Source organism: Mauremys mutica, chromosome 2 (assembly GCF_020497125.1).
Source record: "Mauremys mutica isolate MM-2020 ecotype Southern chromosome 2, ASM2049712v1, whole genome shotgun sequence".
Taxonomy (NCBI): domain Eukaryota; kingdom Metazoa; phylum Chordata; order Testudines; family Geoemydidae; genus Mauremys; species Mauremys mutica.
The window spans coordinates 51,172,892-51,200,348 of record NC_059073.1 but is presented as its reverse complement, the minus strand read 5'-3'; the positions used below and the strand labels follow the sequence as shown (position 1 = coordinate 51,200,348).

At 41.7% G+C, this 27,457-nt stretch overlaps 1 protein-coding gene across 2 annotated transcripts; it reads left to right on the top strand.

Annotated features, from left to right (window-relative positions):
- The first annotated feature begins 298 nt into the window (after positions 1-298).
- On the top strand, positions 299-27,427 carry E2F5 (E2F transcription factor 5). 2 transcript variants are annotated; one of them, XM_045005869.1, is made up of 9 exons: positions 299-552; positions 14,804-14,913; positions 16,176-16,337; positions 19,686-19,729; positions 22,579-22,643; positions 24,164-24,431; positions 25,108-25,308; positions 25,744-25,788; positions 26,669-27,427. In XM_045005869.1, exons 1-9 carry the CDS (start codon positions 382-384, stop codon positions 26,776-26,778), a joined length of 1,176 nt encoding a protein of 391 aa, XP_044861804.1. In that variant the 5' UTR covers positions 299-381; the 3' UTR covers positions 26,779-27,427. The 2 variants fall into 2 exon arrangements, with proteins under 2 accessions (XP_044861804.1, XP_044861805.1); XM_045005870.1 differs by lacking the exon at positions 299-552 and adding an exon at positions 12,328-12,393.
- Positions 27,428-27,457: the final 30 nt, after the last annotated feature.

The following is a 27,457-nucleotide window of genomic DNA, read 5'->3' as shown; positions in this document are numbered from 1 at the left end:
CAGCAGCAGCAGCCGCCCTGGTGAGCCCCGCGTGACAGGCGCGCGCGCGCGCGCCCGCCCGGAGCCCTGCCCGCGGCAGCAGCACAGCCCTTCCCTCGCTGCGCGCTGGTGGGCGGGGCCAGGGGCTGCTCGCTCGCGCTCCGCGACCGGCGCGGACAGCGCGCTCCCGGCGGCTGCCTCCCCTCCCCGCCCAAGTCCCGCCCCCAACAGCCCGTCTCCAGGCAACAGCGGTGGGTAGCGTCACTTCCTGCTTCCTCGCACGGCCTCCCCTGGGGCTCCTGCGGGGCTCGGATTGTTGTGGCCGGGGCCGCCCGTGACACGTGGTGCCGCCGCCGCCGCTGCCGCCGGGGAAGCCCCGCTCGCTGGAGTGCGGGCAGCAGCATGGCCGCTCTGGCCGAGGCGGTGAGCAGCAGCAGCAGCAGCAGCAGCGCGGGGGGCCCGGCGGCAGGCGGCGGCGGCAGCAGCCGGCACGAGAAGAGCCTGGGGCTCCTCACCACCAAGTTCGTGTCGCTGCTGCAGGAGGCCAAGGACGGCGTGCTGGACCTGAAAGCGGTGCGTGCGCGGGGCGGGGCCGGCCTGGGGCGGGCGCGCGGGTCGGAGGAAAGCCCCTGAGGGGCTGGGGGCTGCCTGGGCTAGGCTGGCATCTGGAAGGGGCTGATGGAGTGGAGTGGAGTGGAGGGGGGGGGGGAGTTCCTCCATGTGACTGTGAGGGGCTGACCTGCCCGGGGGCCGTGAGGAGGGTGGCGGGGTGGTAAAGGGGCCGAGGAGGGGGTGGGCGGACCTGGGTAGCGTGCGGGCTGTGTGTGGCTGTGAATGTGAAGGAATGGTTGCTTGTCCCTGCGTGGGTGGGCACACCTGTGAGTTGCAGTGTCTTTGGGGGAGGACCCGCTTTGTGGGAGGGGTCACCCTGTGTGTGGTGGATCTGGGTGGTCTGCAGTGGAGGTGGCCCAGGGTTGGGGTGGATGTGGAGCTGAACATCATTGGAGGGCATAATATGTTTTGGGGTGGGGAGTCTCTGTGTAGGGGGCTGAACATGGGAAAAGACATGGGGGGATCTGGAGCTGAAAGTGGTGCGTGTGTGTATGTGTGTGAGAGAGAATAGACAGGCTTCTTTCTCTTTCTCATGCTCCATTTCTCATAGTCCTATACAAACAATAACTACTACCCCCCCCTTCACTTTCCAGAGAGAAACTAAAATGTGTATTATGACTGAGAAAGGAGGCTTAGTGGGAAAGGGTTGCAGTTGGCAGGGCCTGGAACATGAGTAGGATCCTCTCCCGAGAGAGTGGAGTCCTGTCAGAGCATGAGTTTTCTTCCTTTCCAGTTCCCCTGCAATGTAATGGGGCTGACTTGTAAATTGTCAATGTCTGTGGAGCCCCAACCAGTGTCATGAATCACTTGAGGCCAGCACAGGTTGCAAAAGAGAACCTTTTCTGCCTGAGAACCAAGCAGAGAGTAAAAGCACCTATAATAGTGTATCTGTGTCTGGAGGCAGAGAAAACTGGGGGCTGAATGGGGTTGGGAGAGGAGAGAGGCTAGGAGCGGAGGTGGTCTGGGGGCGGACGGGGCTGGAAGCATGGTGTTCCCTCCCTGACCCCAATGGGGGCTGGGCCCTCCTGCCCCCCCCCCGGTACATTCCTCAGTGCCCTGCTAGGGGTGTGGCCGTGCCCCACAGTTTGGGGACCACTGGTATAAGGCTTGTACTGGTCTGTACTTGTAAGGCTCTCTCTGTTGCACTGTTTATTTCAGGGATTGGATGGTCATTTTTTGACTAGCCAAGAGGTTTCAACTTTCCAAGAGACCAAAAGGCTTCTCTTAATAGGTACAGAATGGAACAGATTGTAGGCACCTTACCCTTGGGTGAGCACTCAGAGACAGATCTCTGCATAAGGTGTAGCCCCAACTTAGCTCAAGAGGGCATGGTGAGGCCTCCTGCCAGATCACGATGAACTGGATCTCTAGTCTCCATAGTTTGGGTCATGTTGTAGAGCTCTGGTCACTCTGGGTTTATGTTTATGCATTACTAGTACTTCTAACTTCTATTTTTAGAAAAAAGGCAGTTTGTGTATCTCATTTGTTTTGGAGTTATTTTAATGGAAGCACTTGGCTGCAAAAGCTTATGCTCAAATAGATTCATTAGTCTCTAAGGTGCCACAAGTACTCCTGTTCTTTTTGCTGATACAGACTAACACGGCTGCTACTCTGAAAAAAGTGCAGATATAGCATTCAGAACGTGTGTGACTTAAACATATGTTCACAGAAAACTCAGAAAAGCAGTTATTGGCATCCTTTCTTCAGGAACTGAAGAAGGACTAAGGTTTCTTTGCCTGTTTTCTACCTATGACTGACAGAGACGCTGGAAAGTTGTGTGTAAAAGGAAGAGCCTATTCTGTACATTACATCCTCCATTGGAAATTGGGGAATGTAGTGTGATACATTTTAATATTATGTTGTACTTGAAACTCTGATTTTGCTGATAAAAATGACTATCTTTTTTTTTGCATTTGCACAGAAGAAAGATGGCTTCCAGCTAATTCACTTAAAAATGTATTAACTTTTTAAAAGTAATATCCAAGATCATCTTAACTGAAACAGTTTAGTGAACATTTTTTTCTTTTGGTTTGCTCACATTGTGCATTTGACAGCAATGTGTATTGTCACTTTCACTATCTCCCTATATAAACAGTTTTTCCCTTGTTGGAAAGACCCTTAAATGTCTATAGGGGAGCAGAAAAACAGGTAATTTTAATAAACAAAAGGACTTTTCAACAGTACAAAACAAAACTTTTCAGGACATACTATTTCAATGGAGCTCAATCAGAAACGTAAAGATATTTAGTTGCAAAGTTGATTGTATCCCTTTAACTCATTTCAGCACTTGTTCAGGCTATAAATTATGAGAATCCCAAATTGAAGTGATTTTGAAACGATGTGACATAAAGTAGTTGTCTTGATACCCAATCAGATGGATCCAACTAGTGACAGAGATCTGATATTTGGAGTTTGTCAGAGATCCTTTATTTAACTGTACCACAGAGAAGTTGTCTCTTGTGTGATGCTTTGATGGCCAAGAGGTTGTGTTTGCTCAGATCTTTTAAACTGTTTAGTGTTTGAAGTAGCCTGAAGAAAATGTTCACAGAAGGAAGAAGCAGAGTGTTCAGACATCAAATCTTGATTCCACTGAAATCAGTAACAGAATTTTAGTGGAAGCAGGATTTATCCCTACAGCCAGGTGGGCACCCAAGGACTATTGATGATAGAAAATTCATATTACCTACAGATGAATCTCTTGAAAAAGGATGAATAATTTTGCCCAAACTGCCCTAATTGCATAAGTTATTTGCAATGTTGTTGTAGCCATGTTGGCTCCGGGATATTAGAGAGACAAGTTCAGTGAGGTAATATCTTTTATTGGACCAACTTCTGTTGGTGAAAGAGACGAGCTTTCGAGCTATGCAGAGCTCTCCTTCAGGATCTTTCACCAGCAGAAATTGGTCCAATGAAAAAATATTACCTTACCCACTTTTTCTCTAATTAGGAAATAACATGTACAATGACAATGAATTTTGACCAATTGACTGAGATCTCATGTACTGTTTTTAGTGCAAAATGCAATAGCAGTTAGCTTGAAAATTTTGTGCTCCCATATAATTAATAATAAAACCAACTGTTCTTATTGGAGGAGAAAATGTACTTTTTCTTAGTGTTTAGTATTGTGCATCAGCATTGGTATAGATTAGAAATGCTAATGACTAAAGTGGTGGGTCTGACAAGAAAATGAAACTTTTCGAGGGAAGCCAGAATATATTAGGACTGTCCCAGATTGTATCATACATAGACTTCCTGTGTGATCCTGGATAAGTCAGTAAGCCTTTTTGTGCTTTAACTTTTTCATCTGTAAAATGAGCATAGAACATCCCTGCCTGAAGGGCTGCTGTGAAGTTTACTTTATTATCTGTCATGAACTTTGGTATCCTCTGAGACAGTTTGAGAAATGGAAATTACAGTCAGTAATGATGGTTCCAGAGATGATGGAGCAAATGGAGATTTGTTTTGAACACTGCAGTATATTTACATTATGGCCCATAATGGCTCCCCAAAACTATTAGGGTTAATTTATTTAGTATTTATGATTCTCATCACCGTAGTATCTAAGGGTTTGTCTACATATTAAAGTTATTCTAGAATAAAGTAGAAGCAGAATAACTATTTTGGCATAACTCCACATGTGGACACTCTTATTCCTGAATAAGTGTGTCCACACATGGAGTTCTTCCACAGTAGATATCCTGAATAACTCCAGGTGTAGACAAGTCCTGAGTTGTCTGTTTGTTGTCCACTTTTTCATGGGTATGTAGGATCTCTCAATGGCATGGTAGTATAGTAGTAGTGATGATTGATATTTAAAGCTTTGTCTGTTTTTACCCAGAAAAGCAAAGAAAATTTGAGTGAAGAATGAAAATTAAGGCTCAGGTTTAAATCTTACTACTTCCTTTACTCCATCCTGGCGGGTTCTCTAGGTTTAAATCAGAAACTGTTTTCATACACATTTTGTTTGCTGAGCTGTTAAGTATGAGTAGAAGATGGTGGTAAACTTTATTAAAGCACTGTCTGTACTGAATAAATGTTTAGTACTTTCATGACCAATCAAACTGAACAACTGTTTAGTCCAATATCTACTGTAAAGCAGTTACACATGTCTCAATTAAGAAAGGTAGAAACCAAGTTGCATACCATAGCTACATTGTCAGGGAGTTACAGAATTTCTGTAGGCAGGTGGCTCATCAGTTTTAGTTCCAGTACCAGGCATCTTTATAAGGCCAGGGGTTCCACATCTTAGAGAGACATTGCCTTGTGAACCACCTATCCTCCCATTCAAAATCACTTACCATTTCTGTAACACTTCTGTGACAACTACAGCAGTTGTTTACATGGAAAATAATACTTAGAAGGCATTAAATAAATGTGGTTTTAGCTTCCCGATTTAGCAGTAGAATATGAAGAGGAGGAGGAGCTGGCCATCTACCTGTAGTCCACTAGCAAGTGCCCTTGTGGTTCACGGACTAAAGCTTGAAAACCACTGTTAAAACAGGCTGTGGGATTATGATTTGGGCATGTGATACTGCACAGTGGTTGTCTTGTCATTCTTTTTCCTTCTTCCAGCCCCATTAGGTTCTGGTGCACTGTCCCATAAGTGATCACTAGTAGCAGTTCTCTCTTTAGATGGCTCTGGATGCCTGTCATTGGCAATGGTTCTAACATTAGACACATATCTTGTTAACATTTAGAGGTAGATGGACTGTGGGAGGAGAACTGGGAGCTTGTCTACACTTCAAAATTAATTTCGATTAAAGGAGGGTCTGAATTTAAAATGCTACAGTTATTTTTCAGTTGTCACATGTGTGGACACTCTTATTTCAGAATAATGTCCATCCCCATCTGTGAAGTTATTCTGGAATAACTGTGTGGGTAGACAAGCCTGGTCAAGGAGATGAAATAAAATTATCAGTGAAAAAGTGAGAAAGATGAGGAGGGAAAGGAGGCTCCAAAACAAAAAAATCCTACTGGAAAAGTAGAAACAAGAAAAGAGAGACTAAATTAATCACATCAGAAATGGTGCCACATGTCAGTTAGGTAAAAAGCAGTGCTTGTAGAAATGCAAGCGCACACATTGTGTGCTACAGCAAGCAAGAAGAGCAGAGCTGAGTTGTCTAAGACAAGGTTTATATTTTTTTAAGGGATGGGGAAGCAGCATACTCCTTACTTCTCGTAACTAGTGGCATGCTGATGCTGCCCCTGCTTTGATAAATGTGCCTGGATTCTAATTTCAACCAAATACCAATGAACTACTTTTAAAACTTCCTTGGAAGCATAAAATGGGTCACAGTCTAAATATTCACAGAATATGTGCATCATGCTGTGTATTTGTCTGCCAGTCATGAGCCTTCTTAAGGGAAAGTCTCAAGTAATATTTGCCTGGGTTACATACTTATTTCAAATGGGAAGAATTACTAGAAATGGTGACTACTGTGCAACTATTTTCCACTAAAAATACACCTCTACCCCAGTATAACGCGACCCGATATAACACGAATTTGGATATAACGCGGTAAAGCAGTACTCCGGGGGGCTGCGTGCTCTGGCGGATCAAAGCAAGTTGGATATAATGCGGTTTCACCTATAACGTGGTAAGATTTTTTGGCTCCCAAGGACAGTGTTATATCAGGGTAGAGGTGTATTTTATTGAGCAATTCCAAATATGAGAAATTTGGAGGGGGAGAAAGGAGAGGTGATCCCAACTGAAGTGAAATGGCCTTTTCTCTTGTAGACCAGGCCTGTTGTGAGCCACCTTGGCACATCTTGTAAAGGGACTTGTTTCCAATAAGAGTTCTATCTGCAGCGGTGCTACCAACAGTGAGAGAATTGTTGAGACGTCTTAGGTAAAATGTTCAAAAAGACCAATTTTGAAAGTGACCTAGGTGTTTAACAGCCTAAGTCTTATTGAAAGTTAATAGGACTTAGACTCTTAAGGTGCTTTTGAAAGTTTTACCTCCCAGTCATTAAAACTTAGCCGAACATGGCATTTTTCATGAGTTCTGTAATTCTGTTGAAACCAGTTTTGTCCTGTCTGTAGTAGCAACTAAAGGGTTTCCACACATTTATGGGTTGGAATATGTTGGAGACAGCATCAACCCATTGTTGAAAACTTTTGTCAGAAATGGGTCACTTTCCTCTTGTAGCTGGGCCCTTTCCATATCATCTGCCATATACAATTTTCAAACCCCTTTTATTTTAGAAGGGTGTATTTTTGGATGGGGAATGGGGCAGTATAAAATTGATAGGTTTTTTTGTTTTGTTTTGTTTATTTGTTTTTTTACCAGAGGTGGTAATAAAGACAACCATTAACTCCATTCTTCTGCAAGTACGGGGATGCGTTTTAATTTAGCTATGAAGCAGAATTCTTTGTTACATAAAAATGAAATTGTGTGATGCATAAATATATAAATGATTAAGTGTAAATCTGGAATAGACTGTTCCAGCACAGCTGTTATATTAAAAAATATGCCCTGTGTGATTTTCATAGCACTTCCCACTGAAAGGTCCTGTTTACAATTGTAACCATTTGGGCTGGTTACAATACTGGGTGTCTGGCTCAGGATTAATTTCTTTTTGAAAATTTCAGCCATAACTGTTCATCTATTTCCAAGAACAAACTAGAAAAAGAAATTTTTTTGTCCATGTTATAGAACTCTGGTGTCCTAGTACCCCCCATGCTTTGGAATAGGGACTTGAAATTTGGCAGGGGTTAGCCTTTACATCAGGAATGTCTTTTGATGTCCCCCTGAAAATCCACCCAAATTTGACCATGCTATAAGCCTTTGAAAAATTGCAGCTCACGCATGGCCAGTAGAGAGATCTTACATTTTAGCAGCTAAATTCCCTGAAGATTGTGTCCACACAGGGCATCCTCCAGCCAGGGCCTGAATAGGACTTTCCCTGCAGTTACAGATCTGGGCTGCTGTGGGCCAGGTCTGGGCACTGGAACTAAAAGCAAGAAATCTGTCTCCTGCCCAGACAGTGAGCAGGAGGAATCTATCTGATGCAAACATAAAGAGAGGAGCTGGGCTTGAAGGGATATACTGGGACAAGGAGTCTGGGAGATAGAGGTGGGAACTGGGCCTGTGAGCAAGGGTGGGAAGGACATTGGAACTGGCTGGGAAAAGAGATTGGGTCTGAAGCCAGTAGGTGTGTGTGTGTGGGAAGAGACAGGGATTAAGAATCAAGGCCGAGTGGAGAGAGAGACAGGGTGTAAGGTAAAACTGGTACTGATTGGGTAAAGAAATGGGGGCAAGAAGCCAGGAGGATGACACTAGGACTAGGAGCCAGTGGGGACAGAGAACATGGGTGGTTTTGGGGTCTTGGTGACTGGAAGCCAGGAGAGGGGAGAGAAACATTGGCTAAGGAGATGTGCGGAGTAGAAGTGGTATTGGATGGAGAAGGAGACTGAGGTGGAGAGTACAGAGGGGTTAGAGTAGGACTGACTGGGCAAGGAGATTGGAACTGGAATGAGAATCCTGAGGAATGGAGATTGACTTTGGGTAGGCTAGAAGAATGGGACTGGGATAAGGAGCCTAGGGTAGGGAAGAGACAGAACTAGGACAAGGATAGGTTAAAGGGGCAGAGTAGAAGGGCTCACACGTGGGGAGGAATGGGCAAAAGAGTCCATGCTTGCATTCCCCTCCAGAGGCTGGAACAAAATCTAGGTTTCCTGAGTTCATCATTCCTCTGCTGTCAGCAAATAGGAGTGAAACACACTGGCAAAGTATCTCCTCCCCCTCTAGCATAGAAGATGACAACCTGCTACTTCTGTCAGCTCAAGGGGCAAAGGTCTAAAGGTTCCAACCCAGCTGATGACCTATGTGGGTATCAGTAAGATGCCACATGCTAGAACTGTTTTTTTTTCTTTTCAGTTTGCTTATTTAAAAGTCTTAGGAAATTACACAAAAACTAAATTAAAGGAATATTATTGAGTTTGCCTGTTTAACCTTAACTCACCCTCTTGTGGCTATGCATTGTGAAAAAGTCTTTGATTATGTGATCATGTGCTGTTTTGTCCACAGGGACCTCTGCCTCCATCAGTGCACAGGCTGGACCTCCTCTGGGGATCACTCAGAGCTGTGTAGTGAAGGAAGCTGTTGTCCGGAGACCCCTGCTTTATTTGTTGTGGAAGTTGGAAGGTGTATTGTGAATGAGGCGATTGAGGCAGGGGATTTCAGGAGAGATAGGATGGTCTCATGGTTAGGGCAGCTGAACACTGCCTTGGAGAATTGGATTCTAGCCCTGCCTCTGCCACTGAGTTCATATGTGGTGCTAGCTGAGTCACCTAAACCATTCTTTTCACAGGTGGTTACTAATTGTGTGTTCCTCATTTTCTGGGTGCCTGATATGAGACCCTGGGGTCTGATTTGCAGAAGTGCTGATCACACACAACTGCAGCTGAAGTCAATGGAACTGTGCTTTGAACCTAGAAAGTGCTCTATAATGTATAATACATCTAAGACTGAAAAATCAGTCTTAGATGTATTAAATTTGGCACCCAAAATTAGTGGCTACTTTTGACCTTAATCTCATTAGGTCTGACTACACTGCAATTGAGAGGTATAATTGCAGGATATGTGTACTTACCTGAGCTAACTTTCATTTAGCTACATCGAAGCTAGCTTGAGTAATTATAGCAGTGGAGACTCAGCAGTGATCACTTGAGTATGTAGCCAGGGTCCTGGCTGGGCAGATCCAGTGGGTGCAGCTGGCTGTGCTTTCATATGTCTGCAGGTGCTGCAATCACACCTGCTGATTGCAGTGTAGACATACCTTCTGTACCTCAGCTCTTCATCTGTAAATAGAGATAATACTCCATTCCCCCATGCACCAACAGCCTCACTTTACAAGGGGTTGTAAACATTAATTAAATAATATGGGGGGAGGGGTAGCTCAGTGGTTTGAGCATTGGCCTGCTAAACCCAGGGTTGTGAGTTCAATCCTTGAGGGGGCCACTTAGGGATCTGGGGCAAAATCAGTACTTGGCCCTGCTAGTGAAGGCAGGGGGCTGGACTCGATGACCTTTCAAGCTCCCTTCCAGTTCTAGGAGATAGGTATATCTCCAATTATTTCTTTATTTCTTTCTTTAATATTGATAAATTGGAGAGGGTTCAGAGAAGAGCCGTGAGATGCTTGAAGGATTAAAAAATGTCTTACAGTGATAGACTCAAGGAGCTCAATCAGTTTAGCTTAATGGAGAAAGAATCTTAAGGGGTGACGTGATTACAGTCTAGAAGTACCTACATGGGGAAGACATTTAATTTTGGGCTCTTCGGTTTAGCACAGAAAGGTGTAACAGGATCCAATGGCTGGAAGCTGAAGCTCAACAAATTCAGACTGGAAATAAATCTGAAATCTTTAACATTGAGAGTGATTAACCATTGGGACAACTTATCAAAGAGTTGTGGTGGATCCTCCGTCGCTGACAACTTTTAAATCAAGAGTGGGTTTTTCTAAAAGATCTGCTCTAGGAATGTTGTTGGGAAGTTCTGTGGCCTCTGTTACACAGGAGTTCAGACTAGATGGTCACAATGGTCCCTTCTGGCCTTGGAATCTGTGAAGCAGTCAGATATTATAGGTTTCAGAGTATGACGAATGCCATAGAAAAACCTGTGAGGAAATTAATTCTGGCTTTAGAGCAGGGTTTGACTATTGTGCAGTAAATAAAGCATAGGGCCAGTGGCGTATTATCGCCTAGGGCGGCAAATTTGCTCCTGTCCCCTCCCCAACTCCGCCCTTTCCCCAAATCCCCAGCCCGCCGCCTCCTCCAGGAGTGCTGCGCTTCCCTCCTTCCACCTGCCTCGCTGGCTTGCCGCGCGAAAGCACTGGGAGGGAGGGAGGAGAAGCGAGTAGTGGCGTGCTCGGGGGATAGCGGAGGTGAGCTGGGGCCGGCGGGCGCGGGGAGTAACTCTTGGGGGGTGGGGGGCAGCGAACAGCTCCCTGCCCCAGCTCACCATCACTCCACCTCTGCCATTCCCCGAGCGCACCATAACTCCCCTTCTCCCTCCTCCCTCGCAGGCTTGCTGCGGGGGAGCGGACGTGAGCTGGCGCGGGGGGGGGCAATTTTTTGAGGGCCTAGGGGCGGCAAATTTGATAATCCACCACTGCATAGGGCACACATTGAACAACGAGGAGAAAACAGAATATTGAATAGCTGCTCATTAAGTGAGCACAGTCCATCCTTTGCACTGAATGAGGCAGGAGTCCTATGAAAAAATAGTGTATGATCATATAAGTAAGGATTGTAACAAAATCCATATGCATAGGGTGACAAAATTAAGGTTGTATATTTGTTTAATAAACCAGGAAAGCACAACATGCTGTTACTAATTTAATATCTTTTTGATATGGGCTGTAGTAATTCCTTCTTATCATTAATAACCTCGTTTGATAGGTATTGCATGTGAAGTGGAAGTAGCATTCCTTCACTTACAATGCAAGACTGTGAAAATTGTCTTCCCCATTTTCCTTTTATACTGTATCTTTATCTTGTTAATTAAAACGCCAATCAGTGCGGTTTGGTCTATTGAAATTCCTTACAACTTGTTTTCTCCTGGGAGGACATAATTGCTTTGGCAGGTCAGTGAGTTGGTTATGTTTTAGAAAAGATGGAAGTGTATGGCCTTTGCTGTATAATAGGTTTATTTTTTATTCTGTTTTTTTGGCATTTTTAATGTATGATTGCACAGACTGATGTACGGAGTGTATTCATTAGTAGATTTTTACCATAATGTACAAGTGAGTTTCATTATTAGAAATGCAAAGAGTTACTATCACATTATTCTTCAATAAAATGACTCCTTTGCATTATTATCTCTCTCTCCTGCTTTCCACAATCCTTGTTTTTAATCTCACATGTATTTTATTTATTTAAATAGTTTCATGTCTTCTACACTATTACTAAATAGTTTGAAGACTGAGTACTTTATTTAAAAATAAAACTTTCCACACACTTGTTCCAGTTTAGTATCTTTCCCTAGTTTTAGAGATGACTTAAAAAGTGGGACATGCAATACTTGCAGTATCACTTGAAGTAAAACAATAGTAGAATGGGTGCCCTTTGCTTTTGTCCACTACTTCATTCCTTTTTAGGGATAAACTAATCTGTGTTTATCTGTTGGGTCATAGGTTATTACCTTGATTCACATATTAATCCACCTGTATGTATTAATTCCTCAGTCTCATAGGAGAAGAGTCGTATGTTGGTTTGAATCTTAGTTGGCAGTTATGTCTTCTGGAGCAGAAATAGTGGAGCTTTAATCAAGTGCTGGATGTTGTTGGGTTTAATTATGAGAGATGGCTTTAAAATGAGATTCTTCCTACCAATCTTTGCTGGATTTCCAGGTAGAAGTTACACTTACTAAGCCTTTTTCAAAAGGTAGGAGATAATTCTGGAGACTTAATCAACATTTCTGTTCTCTAGTGAAACATTTCAGTTGTCCAAAGCTGTGAGCTATTGCTAAGTGTGTAATGACTTCCACATTTGTCCATTAAATTGCTATGCTATGTTTCTGTCTCATTTCTTTTTATGTGTTTCGATAGCTTTAGTATGGAACACGCTATATAAAAGCAAAATCAGTTCTACTCCCAATTCTAATTGTGTATTATGTCTTAATACAAGGGTCTGTATTAAAGGCTTTCCTAATTATAAAGTTGCTACACTCTGTTATGTCATATGATTTCTACATTTCTAATGGAACACATGAAGAATCAATCTGCTTTGTCACTCTATAAGTTTCCTCAATGATTTGGAGAGAAGGTCCAATGGTGGGATCCAGAAATATATTAACAAAGGTAGCTGCTCCGTTTTATATCACACAAGATGCACTGAAAATTTTTTGGCTAGACTACCCCCGGTTATTGAGGCTTTAACTATTCCGTGATGTGTGGTTCTAAGGTGAACATGAGTTAATCCAGCATAGAACTGGATTAGCTTTTCAGAGTCACCAGAAGAGGTAGCAAAGAGTCTTGTGGGACCTTATAGACTAACAGACGTCTTAGAGCATGAGCTTTCGTGGGTGAATATGCATGCATCCGACGAAGTGGGTATTCACCCACGAAAGCTCATGCTCCAAGACGTCTGTTAGTCTATAAGGTGCCACAGGACTCTTTGCTGCTTTTACAGATCCAGACTAACACGGCTACCCCTCTGATACTTGACAGAAGAGGTAAATTCTCTTCTAGCCTCCTCTACTCTGAGGGTTTATTTGTTTGTTGTTGCAGAGAGATACTGCCCTCCTTCCATATTCTCATTCTCCACCTTCCAAAAAGAAAATTTCAGACTTTTTTTTAGGGGGGTGGGAGGAAGGAGAGGGATTGGTTATTTCATATTTGGGACATGCACAGCACCTTTGTACTCTTTCCTGCCTGGCATATACCCAGCTGTCTGTGGAAGAACTGGCCCCTATGTTGAGGTAATGGGCGGATTCTCTGAGCACGGATTGTAGAGCCCTGCATGCCATTTTTATATGGAGTTTGGTTGGACCTAGCCAGGGACTCTGATCTTGAAGGAGAGTGCTGCGGAATGTGCAAGGCCTTTTGTTTGTGGTTTGTATTTTTTTGATAACTTCCTGAGAAATTTTAGTGTTTGTTACAAAACTTAAAAAAATAGGTGAAAACTGATACAAAAAAAAATCAGTGTCACAGTTTTTTTGGGTAAATATTAGCAGTTAATATTGGGGAATGGAAGGAACAAAAAAGCAACAAATAGAAAGGTAAGAGTGTTGAAAGTAAAAGCAGTTTAATGCTGGTTCATTTGATTAGCTGTACGTTAACTGTACATACATGCATGTACATGTGTGTATCTTCCACTATATTGCCTTACTTTAGCAGACAGCCTTGCATTTACACTCAGACTAATTTGTTATTAACATAAGAAAATCCAGTCCATTAAGTAGATTTGTTTAACATAATCAGTACTTTTCACGTACTTAAGTGGTCCAAAATGGGTTAAAATCCATAAAAACTGAATAATAGCTTTTGTAAAAACTGGGAATTATTGTTTTTTATTAAAAATTGGTAAAAACTGAAAACTAAGGGCTTAAAATGTGTGACTGTTGAATAGTGAACCCTTTCCCTTCAGAATTATGACTAGAGCAGTGTTTCTCAATCTTCTTGAGTTCAGGACCATTTATAAACCTTGATGATACGTTGCAACCCAAAGGCCTCCCCTCCATGGTTCGGGGGGGGGGGGGAGACAGGGGGGCTCAGAGCTAAGATTCCAGGTGCTCCAGCCAGATGTGAATAGCTGGAAACCCCCTCCCCCAACAAGCAACTGGGAGGGGGGAGGTGAGCCAAGATAATCCCTCCAAAACACACCCTCCCCCCCAATGACCCATGTCAGAGGTGGAGGGGAACCTGGGGAAGGAATTGGGGGTAGGCAGAGGGATGTGGGGGACTGAAGGGGGAAGGATATGAGAGCAGAGCAGTCTGGGGGGGGGGGCGATGAGCCTATAGTGCCCCCAAGTATATAGCCCCACGCACTGCCCATAGGCAGTAGAGGGGTGTGGGGAATTTGAGGTCCTGGAGGTAAAGTGGGGGGAATAGAGAAAATAATTAGTTGGGGTATAGGTAGCATGACAGAGGGGAAGTCACCAGGCTGAGTGAGAGGGGTACATTGAGTAGGGGCAAGCTTGGTGGGGAGGACAGGAGTGGAAGATGGGGTGCTGCTCAGTTGCAGGGCTGGATGCACTTTGGGAGGCCAGTACTTACTGGAGAACATGACACCGTTTCCCTCTCGGCTCCTGTCCTTGTAGCTGGCTGGGCTTGGCTCCCCACTCTGGGTGTTACATACACCAGCGTCATAGTACTGCTCTGGTTTAGCCTGGCTACCCTGCTTGGGGGGAGGGGAGGAATTTGTGTTAGTAACATTGTGACCTGGCGCATGGGGTTGTAGCACCCCCTCACTCAAATTTGGCCCAGCTTGCCCCCCGTCATCATGATGGAGGGGTTGCTAGGCCAAACCTAGGCAGCACTGCAACCCTATCGCAACACATGGAGCAAGGAGCCAAGCCTAACCAGCCCTGCAACTCTTTGACATGTTCTGGTGACCCAGTTTTGGGTTGTGACCTGCAGTTTGAGAAACCATGGACCTGGAATCTGTAGCACCCAGGAAGCTTGCTGAGCTTCAAGTGACCAGCCTAATGGGCCAGTTTTTTGCCTTTGGTGTGCAGATTGCTGACACTTATCTCTGTTCTTTTAACAGGCTGCTGATACTCTTGCTGTGAGACAAAAAAGAAGAATCTATGACATCACCAATGTTTTGGAAGGCATAGATTTAATTGAGAAAAAGTCAAAAAACAGCATCCAATGGAAGTAAGAAGTGTCAATTCTGCATATTTTCACATTCTCAAGGGAGGGAAAAGTTGGCCTTGTTCCTTTTTCCTTGGCTACTATATTAACCTACCATGTTAATTAGATTATGAAATACTAAGAAGTAGTAAAATTCCTGCTTTTCTTTTTTAAGTAGAAAAATATTGAAATTAATTAACCTTGGCTAATTAATATGGTAATTAACAATAATTAAAATTCATTTTGTAATCAGTGGTAGCCTATGTAGAATATGTCAGTGGTCTCAGCCCAGTTCCTAATGACCACGTATCCTCACTGCAATTGGCATCCTTGTTTTCAGAGAGGCCAAAAACTGAATGGTGCTGGAGACTGAAGTATTCTGAGCCATGAAGTCTGAGGTTTTCAACATATTTGAGGGGTAATTTAGCATTGTGTTTTTCATACTGTACCATGTCTAGATTAAAATTTCACTTTTCAGGACTGTCAATATGGCAATTTTTATGGACACTAAAATTTATATAACAACTTTATAACTTGATACTTAAAATACATAAATCTTTGAACTTCAAGATGAGTTTGGGCAGGGATTGGGGATGTGGCTCTGATGTGTGTGGTGGAGTTGAACAGAGCAGTGCCAAGGACCAGGCAGGCAATGTGCTAGCCTAAGATTCTGTCTATGACAGGGGTCGGCAACCTCTGGGCCAGTTAGTTTACCTGCCGCGTCCGCAGGTTCGGCTGATTGTGGCTCCCACTGGCTGCGGTTCACCGTCCCAGGCCAATGGGGGTGGGGGGAAGCCGCGGCCAGCACATCCCTCGCCCGTGCCGCTTCCCATCGCCTCCATTGGCCTGGGACAGCGAACCACAGCCAGTAGGAGCTGTGGTCCGCCAAAACCTGCCGACGCGACAGGTAAACAAACTGGCCCGGCCTGCCTGGTCTATGAGAAAACATGTTCCATTCTCCTGTCGCCCCAGTGAGGAGCTAACTAGGGGGAATTGAGCTGGGTACACAGCCCTGACACAGAAAACGCCACCTGCCATGAAAATGGAAAACCATGACTGGAATCCCAACGTTGGCCCCACATTTAAGACATTTTTCAATATTTTTCTACTTAAAAAAGAAAAGCAGGAATTTTACTACTACTTAGTATTTCATAATCTAATTAATATAGTAGGTTTAAAAAAAAAAAAGCAAGACCTATGCTTCAAACTCTCTCTCTCTCTCTGTAGTTTTTTACATTATCATTACACATATTGTGACTGCATAAAATATTGTACCTTTTTAAAAGAGGTGTAGGTGCTGGCTGCAATACAAAAGAAGTCATAGACAGACTGAGGTATCTTGAAGCAGAAATTGAAGATTTGGAACTAAAAGAGAAAGAGCTGGATCAGCAAAAATTGTGGCTGCAGCAAAGCATCAAAAATGTTATGGATGACTCCACAAACAACCAATATCCTTTGGGACGTACATTGTGTCCATTCATGAAATAGAATTCAAGAAGCATCAGTCATATGTTAAAAGGTTGATCACATAATATGACCTGCTCTAGAAGTGAGAAGATACTTGAACTAGGTGACCAAGGGGGGTTTACTAACTCTAGAAGAAATAGAATTGGTATCAAGCATTTTTCTGTTAAAATGTGATTTCAGTTTTCTTTTGCACTGGTAGTGAAATTAGTTTCACAAGGCGAGTTAGTGCTATGAGACAATAGCAAGATCCATTAGGCTGTGGAATACACAGTGAGATCTAAAGGAGTAGAAGAAACTTTGCTTGTGGCATTTTAAAACCAAGCTAGACAAAGCGCGGGAAGATATACTGGAGGGAACAATCTTATATTGGCAGAAAGAGGCACTGGATGATCCAATAACAGTGGTTTTCAATTTGTGGTCCATGGACCCTTGGTGTCCGCAGACTATGTCTAGGATTTCCAAAGGAATCCCACCTCCATTCAAAAAATTTTAGGGGTCTGCAAATGAAAAAAGGGTGGAAAACCACTGGTTTAATAGGTCTTTTCAAGTTTTAACCTCTGTGATTGTATCAATGGTAATCTGGAAATAATCCATCCAAAATTTACAGTGGTAATTTTTTAATGCAGAAAATCCAGACTTTTAGCATTAACTGAAATTAATTGCTTTTGTGGTTTAAAATAGATTTAGGATACTCCAGGATACTCTTATTTGGTTGTTCATAGGATAGGTTATCTAAATCTTTTGAAAAGATATGAGTTGACAAACTCCTGAGGCTTGTTGAAACTTGAACTGAAATTATCGTGTGTGTAAACAGGTAATAAGTATATTGTTTAAACTATGTTTGCTCATTATTTTGTAACCACATGTTTAGCATTCTTAGGGCTAGTCTACACTGGCAATGGTAAAGCGCTTTAATGTGGCAGCGCTTTAACGTGGCTTGTGCAGTCGCGGCAGAGCACTGGGAGAGAGCTCTCTCAGCGCTTTAAAATAACCCACCTCCGCGAGGTGCGTAGCTCCCAGCGCTGGTGCACTGCCTACACTGGCGCTTTGCAGCACTGAAACTTGCTGCATTCAAGGGGGTGTTTTTTCATACCCCTGAGTGAGAAAGTTGCAGTGCTGTAAAGTGCCAGTGTAGACAAGCTCTTAGAGGCTATTGAACAAAATAGGTTATTTGAGATTTTGGAGAGGGAAAAGTGCACTCTTATCTATAAGTAGTTCTAAAGCACTTAACACTATATTATGATTGTTCAATACAAACTGCTCCAGTCAAATCAGTGATTTTTATCAGGGCAGGGGCTGCTTAAATTCACAGATCATTAACCTGATAGACTGCAGCTCTTCTGAAGTGAATCCAGTCAATACAGATAACATAATAGGTAAGGTCTCTAATCAGCAAAGCAATTAAATGTGTTTAAGTGCTATGCTGAATTGAGGCTCAAATGAGCTGTGAAATTTTAAATTTCCCATTGAATAAAGAGATTACTCTGCATGTGCAACAATCCATTTTTAAATGAATTATTGATTGTGAAGGCACAGTTTGGTCCAGTTTCACAAAGCTCTGAGTGGAGTCAGTTTGCTGAGAGTGCTGGGAATGGAGTGGGATTTGACACCCCAAGCCACCAGAGAAGGTCTAATAGTGAATAGTGTACCAAACCTTGTTAACAAAATAATTTAGTAATTGGAATGTAATTAAATATCTAAGCAATGTAGGGCTACGTTTTGTCTTGTGTGATACTGCAAGCTGAATACCTAATAAGCAAAACAAAACCCTGAGTGCCTGGCCTCTACTTCTAAACACTACAGATAAAATGACTTTCAGAAATCAGCTTTTACTTTTGAAAAAGGGTAGATTTGAAGTGGAAACTACAGTAATTAGTTATAGCCCAGTTGAAACATTGACTAAGAACATATTGCATGAAACTTCAAAATAGTTTATACAAATATATGGCACTGTCTCTCTAGCTGCAAATGGTTTCTCAGGGAAGTCCAGTCCTAAAAAACAGCCACGTGCAGTACTCAGTTTGAAATACTTATTAATTGTGTGTGGTGGGATTACAGGATTAAACCTAAAATGTTGTTTTTCAGGAGTTTTGGCTAGGACCAATTTGAAAGGGAAAGCAGGTTTTTTCAAAGTTGTTGTAAGTGTATGAGGATATGGGTGTACACACAAATTTTTAAAATAGAACTTGTTTTACACCTATGGAAGCTCTGCCATGCGCTTGCATTAAGATATATTCAGAGCTCTCTGTTCTACTTCTCAACATCAACAGGTTCCTATTTGATGGTGGTTTTTTAAATTACATTTTAGTGGCTTGCAATTATTACAAAATCATTTGTGTTAATGGTGGCAGAGTTAGCAAATATCATTTGACTGCAGCAAATTCCGTCAGACAAAATCATTAAAACTAAATCATTTTGGTTCTAAATTATTTGGAAGAAAAACTTACAGAACATGGATCTGGGAACCAGTTTTTTCCTCTCTTGATAATGACAGTGTCTTGATTTTGCTGTAGTTTTTGCACAGAAACAGTAAAACATCTCATAGCTTTCTGTTCTGTTGACTTATCGATAACTATACTTACAGCAGCCGTTTTATTTTTTTCAGTAAAGCAAACAATTCTTTTTCCAAGCTCCAGTGCCGACCTGTGTATTTTTATAGTTGACAGGTAAAACTTTGAATTTAAGGATTTTTAATAGAGAAATTCCCATAGACTATGAATTAAACCCAAGACAAACACAGGATGTTGTTTCCTTTCAAAGCGGCTTCCCTCGCCTATTCTGTAGGCTGCATCTAGTTCTTTGATGGGATATGTCGTCATTGGCAGAATTCATCCTGGATTCATCCAGAATTCATGCTGATCCATGATGGCTTTGGACATACTGTATCATAGTGATATGATATTAACCAGACTTATCAGTAAAAAGGAGATGGTGGTAGTATGTGTGAAATACATTTAAATAACATTTTGGAAACTTTCTAATGGTAGCCTAAGGCCAAGGCTATGCTTGAAAGGCTTTTCTGGTCTAGTTATACTGGTATGCTATATTGACAAAGCATTTATAATGTAGACATAGCTAATATTGACAAAATTCTGCATTTCTATAGCTGCATCCATCTTAAGGGCTTTTGCCACTGTTATGTCAGTCACAGATCCCACTCTTGACCAACATTCGCTATAACAGTAAAAATTTAAAGAGTAGACCTGCCCTAAACAACACACTGTAGGAACACAAACTTCTTTTGTAAACTGCACTAAATATCAACTTCACATTGCTTAGGCAAAAATCTTAGCTTCTTACTTCTTGAAAATTTCCTTGACACAAATCACATTTTCATATGTCACTCATGAAGACATCTGTAATTGCTTCAATGGTAAGTTGCTGCTAGACTGTATTTTTGTAAGATGTTTGGAGCAGGTGGTTTAACCAGGGAAGACAAGATAATAGTAGAGAAGCTAAATGAATTCTTTGCATTTGTCTTCACTGCAAAGGATGTGAGGGAGATTTTGATATTTGAGCCATTCTTTTTAGGTGACAGATCTGAGTAACTGTCCCAGATTGAGGTGTCAGTAGAGGAGGTTTTGGAACAAAGTGATACATTAAGCAGTAATAAGTCACCAGGACCAGATGGTATTCACCCCAGAGTTCTGAAGGAACTCAGAAATGAAATTGCAGAACTGCTAACTGTGGTATGTAACCTGTCGCTTAAATCAACTTCTGTATCAGATGACTGGTGGATATCTAATGTAACACCAATTTTTAAAAAAGGCTCCAGAGGTGATCCTGGCAATTACAGGCCAGTAAACCTAACGTGAGTACTAGGCAAATTGGTTGAAACTATAGTAAAGAACAGGATTATCAGACACATAGGATGAACATGATATGATATGTTGGGCAAGAGTCAACATGATTTTTTGTAAAGGGAAATCATGCCTCGTCGACCTATTAGAATTCTTTGAGGAGGTAAACAAGCACATGGACAAGGGTGATCCAGTGAATATAGCATACTTGGACTTTCAGAAAGTTTTTGACAATGTCCTTCACCAAAGGCAAAGCAAGAAGTCATGGGATAAGAGGAAAGGTCCTTTTGTGGATCAGTAACTGGTTAACAGATAGGGTAGGAATAAATAGTCAGTTATCACAGTGAAGAAAGATAAACAGCTGGGTCTCCAGGATCTGTCCTGCTACCGGCACTGTTCAACATATTCATAAATGATCTGGAAAAAGGGGTAAATAATGAGGCAGCAAAGTTTGCAGATGATTTAAAAAAAAAATTCAAGATAGTTAAGTCCAAAGCTAACTGCAAAATGTTACAAAGGGATCTCACTAAAAGTAGGTGACTTGGCAACAAAATGGCAAATGAAATTCAAAGTAATGCACATTGGAAAACATAATCCCAACTATACATACAAAATGATAGGGTGTAAATTAGCTGTTACCACTCAAGAAAAAGATCTTGGAGTCACTGTGGGTAGTTCTCTGAAAACCTCCACTCAATGTGCAGTGGCAGTCAAAAAAAAAAAAACTGACTGAATATCAGGAAAGGGATAGAAAATATCATAATGCTGCTATATAAATCCATGGTATGCCCACACTGTGAATATTGTGTGCAGTTCCGGTTGCCCTATCTCTAAAAAAGATATATTAGAATTGGAAAAAGTACAGAGAAGGGTAACAAAAACAATTAAGGGTATGGAATAGCTTCCATCGGAGGAGAGATTAAAAAGTCTGGGACTGATCAGTTTAGAAAAGTGGTGACTAAGCGGGGATGTGATAGAGGGCTATAAAATCATGAATGGTATGGAAAAAGTGAAGAAAGAAGTGTTATTTACTCCTTCACATAACAGACTAATCAGAAGTAACACAATAATCGGAAGTCTCCAAATGAAATTAATAGACAGCATGTTTGAAAGAAACATAAGGAAGTACTTCTTTACACCACTGACAAACAACCTCTGGAACTCATTGCCAGGGGATGTTGTGAAGGTGAAAATTATAAATGGGTTAAAAAAAAAAACAATTGGGTAAATTCATGGAGGATAGGTCCCTCAATGGTTATTAGCCAAGATGATCAGAGACGCAACCCCATGCTCTGACTGTCCCTATACCTCAGACTGCCAGAAGCTGGGACTGGACGACGGGATGAAGCACTCAATAATTGCACTGTTCTGTTCATTCTCTCAAGCATCTGCCACCAGCCACTGTTGGAAGACAGGATAGTGGTCTGACCCAGTATGGCCATTCTTATGTTCTTGTGCATTAACCATCAGACTTGAAAGAAAGCTGTTCTCTATTTGCTGTTTGAAACCTCTAGAAATGGGATCTTTTCAAATACCTCTCCCTCACCCCAGCCCCTCCCCAAAAACACATATCCTACAATACAAAATGGCTATTTAATGAAGATCTAGAGCCAGGGATTCCATATTCCCACTATTGAGCAAAGTTCTTACAACATGAGGATTATTATTTGTATTTATTATATTGTTACATACACCTCATTATAACATTAGACCCCCATTTTTTCCCCCATAGTTACTTTGAATTTAGAAAATGTTTGCAAGTGTAATTATGTTTATAAGAAATGGAACTTACAATACATAGGTACTTGATACTTTGAAACTACATACTTTGACAGAAGCTACATGAACTATTAGATGTATTTTCCATCTGCAGTCATGGATGTATGGAAGGGGGGCTTGGTTGCCCCCAGGGCATTGTTTTTCCTAATGCAGGCTCTGCAGGACCTGTCCAAGTTCTGTGGGGTGGGGGGAGGGAAAGGAGGAGGCAGGGCAGGGCAGGACAGGACATGTTGGTCTGACCCACCAGAGGTTCCCCAGAAAAGACAACTTAGGCCCAGGCTTCCATATATTTTCTGGGGACAGCTGCAGCCAGGGGGAATACCTGACAGTACAGTTCCAGTGGAGCCATCCTACTGGGGATAGCTGAAGCCAAGAACTAGGGGATAAGCACAAAACATCTGCACAGATGGCTCCTGTCCTTGGATATTATGGTTATGAATACATAGATGGACAGGTTTTCTTCAAGCTTTGCTCTCATTCATGTTAGAATTTGTTCCTGAAGCACATCAAAACATGCAGGATTTGTATCAAACTAAGGCTGAAGTGGCATTAGAGAAGAACTATATTTCATTTGAGTGTATGCAACCCAAAAATGTGTAAAATTACATATGGTTAACATTTTCTTAAATTACTACTTCACTAGGAGACACACTTCTAGCAATTCAAGCACCTTGTGGTACACAATTAGAAGTACCTATACCTGAAATGGTACGTACAAACAGTTTGCTTACATATGTGTGGTGAGGGAGGTGTAAGGATGCCTGTGTTGCAGCTAGCAAGGTTTGTTTCTTCATCTGTGTGGGAGAAAAAAATAGGATTCACCTAATTGGATGTGGACTGATATTGGATAAATGGCATTTTTGCACATCTAGACAGACTAAAAGTGATTAGACCTTTCAGTTAAAACAAGATACATTGGGTTTTCCCCTTCCTCCTTCTCTCTTCCGCTTGCAAAAGCCCAATAGCTGCCGTTTCCCTTCAGGCAAAAAGCAGTGGTGCTTCCTTCAGAGTCTGTCAATGCTGGTCTTTCAGTGGCAAGCTCCTCTCCTCCCAACCCCTGCTGGCCCAAGGAATTTGGAAACCAAAATCAGATTCCCCATAGAACAACAGAGTAAGCAGTAGAAAAACTGATTGTCATTAAGAACTAGACCAGATAGCGCATCAGAGAATAATAGAGAGCACAATCTTGCTTTGGCCAAGAAAGATGGATGGGCAAGACAATCTACTTTGCTTCATGTTTTTACTTTCTGCCATCTTGTTTCTGTGATACAGTGGTTTTCAGTTTTTCATGTTGCCTACACAGGTGGAGAAAAGGTGGCAAACATTTTTTGTGCAGTTGTGGGAGGATAGTGATTCCATTTAATGCATTTCATATTTTAACTTGAGCAAGGAATGAGTAAAATCACAGTAACTAAACAAGGAGGTTTTAAAAAATGCCACAAGGTGAACTGCAATGCTAATCTAATGAGACTGTCCTTTGTGCTGCTGGACACAGATAACTTGTATTAGTTGTCTTCATGACTGAAATATCTCACCTGTTCCCAAAATAGAAAGATAATGACTTAATCCCATGAACTGGCCAATGGTAGCAGCACTGCACATGCCAGATTGAATCACAAGAACTAGCTCTTTAACATGAAGGCTTCATGTTGACTATTCTGCAGGGAAATTGTCCCCATCAACACTAATTGTCCTGTGTTCACTGAATCAGGGAGAAAAGGATTTGGCTATGGTGGGACAGTTAGTTCCAATTAAGTCAATTTTGCAGATGAGAAAATTATTTTAGAGAGGCTACTGTATGTCCCAGGGGTCAGGTTTTAGTGGGAACCCTGCTGTGACTCGCAGCTAAGCTTGAATTCAATTACATGAACATTGCACAGAATTCTGTACTTGAGTGCCATGTGTCAGTTGTTAATTATGTGAGAATGTAGAAGAGTTGGAATCTTATTGGTTACAGGGTGTGTTGTATTGGTTTTAAGTCTCTTTTTCTGTCTGATATGTGATGTTAGTTAACTTAGCATAAAACTGTCTTAATGTGGTCTTATGACTAGAAAATTGTATGTCACCTTGCAATGGCACCTTGAGAATTTTATTCTTAAATAAAAGTTTTCTACCTAGGCAATTATGCATTTCCATTACTTTCTATGGCAGTCTCTGCATGTAGTTATTTGGCTTAATTGTCAGTCACAAAGAATTGTAACTGTTATTTCAATGTGCTACCTTTAAAGGGACAAAATGGACAAAAGAAATACCAGATCAGTCTAAAGAGTAGTTCAGGACCAATCCATGTGCTGCTTATTAATAAAGACTCAAGTTCCCCCACGCCTGTGGTGTTTCCAGTTCCTCCACCTGATGACCTTGCACAGCCCCCATCTCAACCTGCAATTCCAGTGACTCCCTCAAAACCTACGGCATCTACTGAGAATCCATCAGAGCAGCATGACATTAACCAGGAGCAGCATTTACCACATACCCCAGTAACAGATACACCATCAGGTGGGTCCATGGTTTGTTCACCCAACCCCCAAAAGAGATTTGTTTAGAGATGGGGTAGAGAAAGGGAATCAACTGTTAGCATAATGTAGCAGCTGCTGGCCTGAGACCTGACACCAGTGGAGTTACTATCAGCTGGCTGGAGGTTGTAGGGGGTGGTCACCATTCTCTTCCTGTTCTATGTTCAGACTTCTGTTGAAGTGGATTGTTCCACTTGCAGTTTATCATCCTATACCTGAAACACCTCAGAAGTGATACAGGAACCAGCCCACAACAGGGTTCTTGGCTGTTCCTCAAGGTGATTACATGTGGTGTATGAAAAAGGCTTCAAACTTCTACTGGAATGTAAAGCTTGAACATTTACCTTTGACAAGCTTGTACTAGGACAGTCCCTACTGTTGTTGCAAAAGGCAGTTTTATGTGAAAAGCAGGCTCGGTGAGGGAGATTATCTGAACTTGTTTTTATCACTAATAGATAATCAAATGCCGTTTAGCAGCATACTACAGAAATTGTGAACCAAATCTCTGAAGGGCCTTGAGACCTGTGCCTGCTTTTTGAAAGGAGATGACATCTCAAATACTGGCCATATTCTACCAGTAAGACTTAGCCAGATACAGGTGTGTCTGCATATAGTTTACCATAACAGACTCTGTAATATGTATTTTTCTGCTATTGTAGACAACAGTGTGCAAGAGAACAATACAACTCCAGCAACTCCTTACTCTAGCCTTCCGGACTCCTTGCTGTATACGAGCCTTGCAACAGATGCAACACAAAATACTGCTAGCTCAAATGCCTATCAGGCCTTGCTTCCCTTGGATGTTAATTGTATTCTCAAGCCAAACTCATTTGATATAGCAAAGATGGATGAGCCCACAGGTAAGCAGACTCTCTTTAGTTTAACCCTTACTGACAAAGCTAGCAGCAGATTTCCCAGGGGAGAAGAGGCCAGCAGTTTGTCTTGTCTGCAGCCTTTCCCTTGTCCCTCCTGGAGCTCTTTTCTTTTCATCATTTTGGCTGTGGTTGCTGTCTGGTTTTGGGTAAAGTGCTCCATTCTGGTACATTGCTTACATTCCCTTTGTAGTTATAAGTATTTGTAACCTAAGAATAGCACCAGAAACTGTCCAAAAGGAAAAGTCAAGGGGTTTTATTATTTTAAGCCCAGTAGGATACTGGTCTGGTTGACTCTACTGCTCTTGAAAGCATTACGTTATAAATGTAGTAGCCTACCAGCTAACACTCTCCATTTCAGTAGCTGTTTAATGCACAGAACCTGGGTTGACTTTCACAAATAAGTACTTTTGTGTTTAACAGGAACTATTAGTAGTGATATCATTGATGAATTGATGTCTTCAGATGGTAAGCATTTAGCATTCCTATTTTTTTTTTAATAAGCAGAGTTATATTTTAAGAATGTGATTCATTCATAGGAATATAGGACTGGAAGGGATCTCCTGACGCATTGAGTCTAGTCCTCTGTTATTGCAGGCAAATGTCATTCATATCTGAATTCATCACTTCCCTAGGTTTTTGTTCAAATCTGATTCCAAAATTCATTACAAATATCTCATATTAAAACAGCTGCTACACAGTCGACATTGCATAGTGTGGACCCTGCAGTAAGTAGATCTAAGTTACTATTAAGCTACGCTATTTATGTAACTCAAATTGTGTAGCTTAGATCGACTTTCATACAGTGTAGACATGGCCTCAGTCTTTTCATGCCTTAGTTTCCAGTCTGTAAAGGGGGATAATAGCATGACACTACCTCACAGGAAAAATACATTTGAAGACCGTGAGGCACACAGATACTACAATAATGGAGGCTATATAATACAATAGATCCACTGCTAAGTACCAACCACAAAGGCTGCTTAAGTGTTGCTTTCCTGCAGCAGAGGAGACTAATCTCTGTTACACTGTACTGGCTTTGCTGCAGGTAAGATAGCAAAGGAAATTCATTTAAAGCATAGTAAATAAATTGCGTCTACACATTTAAATTATTTTAAACCTTATTTTGGTGGAGTTGCACCAGGATCCCCAATGCACAGTCCAGTGCTTGCAGACAAATATTGCCAAAGCAAATTGTAACATTTTGGACTACTGACACTGGCCACCAAAGTTTTTATTTACCTTCTGATGGAAATGATTTGAAATTTACTGGATGTTGCAAGGCAGAATTTTAATTATAATAGATTTCTGTGATTCTGTGATTGATTAAACTGTTCTTGTTTTACAGTTTTTCCTCTCTTACGACTCTCTCCTACTCCCGGAGATGACTACAACTTTAACCTGGATGATAATGAAGGAGTCTGTGATCTTTTTGATGTGCAGATACTAAATTATTAGATTCGGTGGGAACCAGACTGTCATATCTACCTCTAACTTTATAACATTCTAGACTTCTTCATAACCTAAGTATTTTAAATAATGAATGTATAACCTCTTAGTTCACTGACTCTGGGAGTGCATTTCCTTTTGCTTCCTTACTTGCTTCACAAAACACCTTAAATTCAAAACCAGAAGAAAGGGCTTTTATCAATGTTCTCTGGTATTTTTTCACAAGTTACATTAATGTAACTCAGCTTTGAAATCCCAAGTCTCAAGCCCCCCCCCCCCCCCCTTTTTTTTTCTTGCAGCCTTCTGGTTAACTAAAAAAAAAAAAAAAAAAAACCCCAAGGCTTGTCACTTAACAGAATTTTCTTTCTGAAGCTTTACTGCCAAGAAGCTCTCTGTTTTTAACCTTCCGCTACAATTTTTAAAAAGCTTTCACTGCCAAATTTTGAAGTGAAGGACATTAAATGGGTTATGTTAAATTGTTTCAGTGAACCAATTTTGTGAAGTGCCTTCTGTTTTAGCACTTTAAGTTTCTCACATTTTGACTTCTGACATTCCACTTTCCTAGATTATAGGAAAGATCTGTTTGTAGTTTGTATTAAAGTGTGCCAATGCTTGTATATTAACAAGATTTTTTTAATAAAACTGTACAAACAGAGTATTCAGTGTGTGCCATCCACTGATTTTTTTG

What these genes read in the sequence shown, in the direction of transcription:
- E2F5 (XM_045005869.1), top strand. Translation starts at nt 382, where the DNA reads ATGGCCGCTCTGGCCGAGGCGGTGAGCAGCAGCAGCAGCAGCAGCAGC. An exon ending in CATCTGTAATTGCTTCAATG is followed by an intron (nt 19,730 to 22,578) that starts GTAAGTTGCTGC and finishes CTACTTCACTAG; the next exon opens with GAGACACACTTCTAGCAATT. An exon ending in TGAATTGATGTCTTCAGATG is followed by an intron (nt 25,789 to 26,668) that starts GTAAGCATTTAG and finishes CTTGTTTTACAG; the next exon opens with TTTTTCCTCTCTTACGACTC.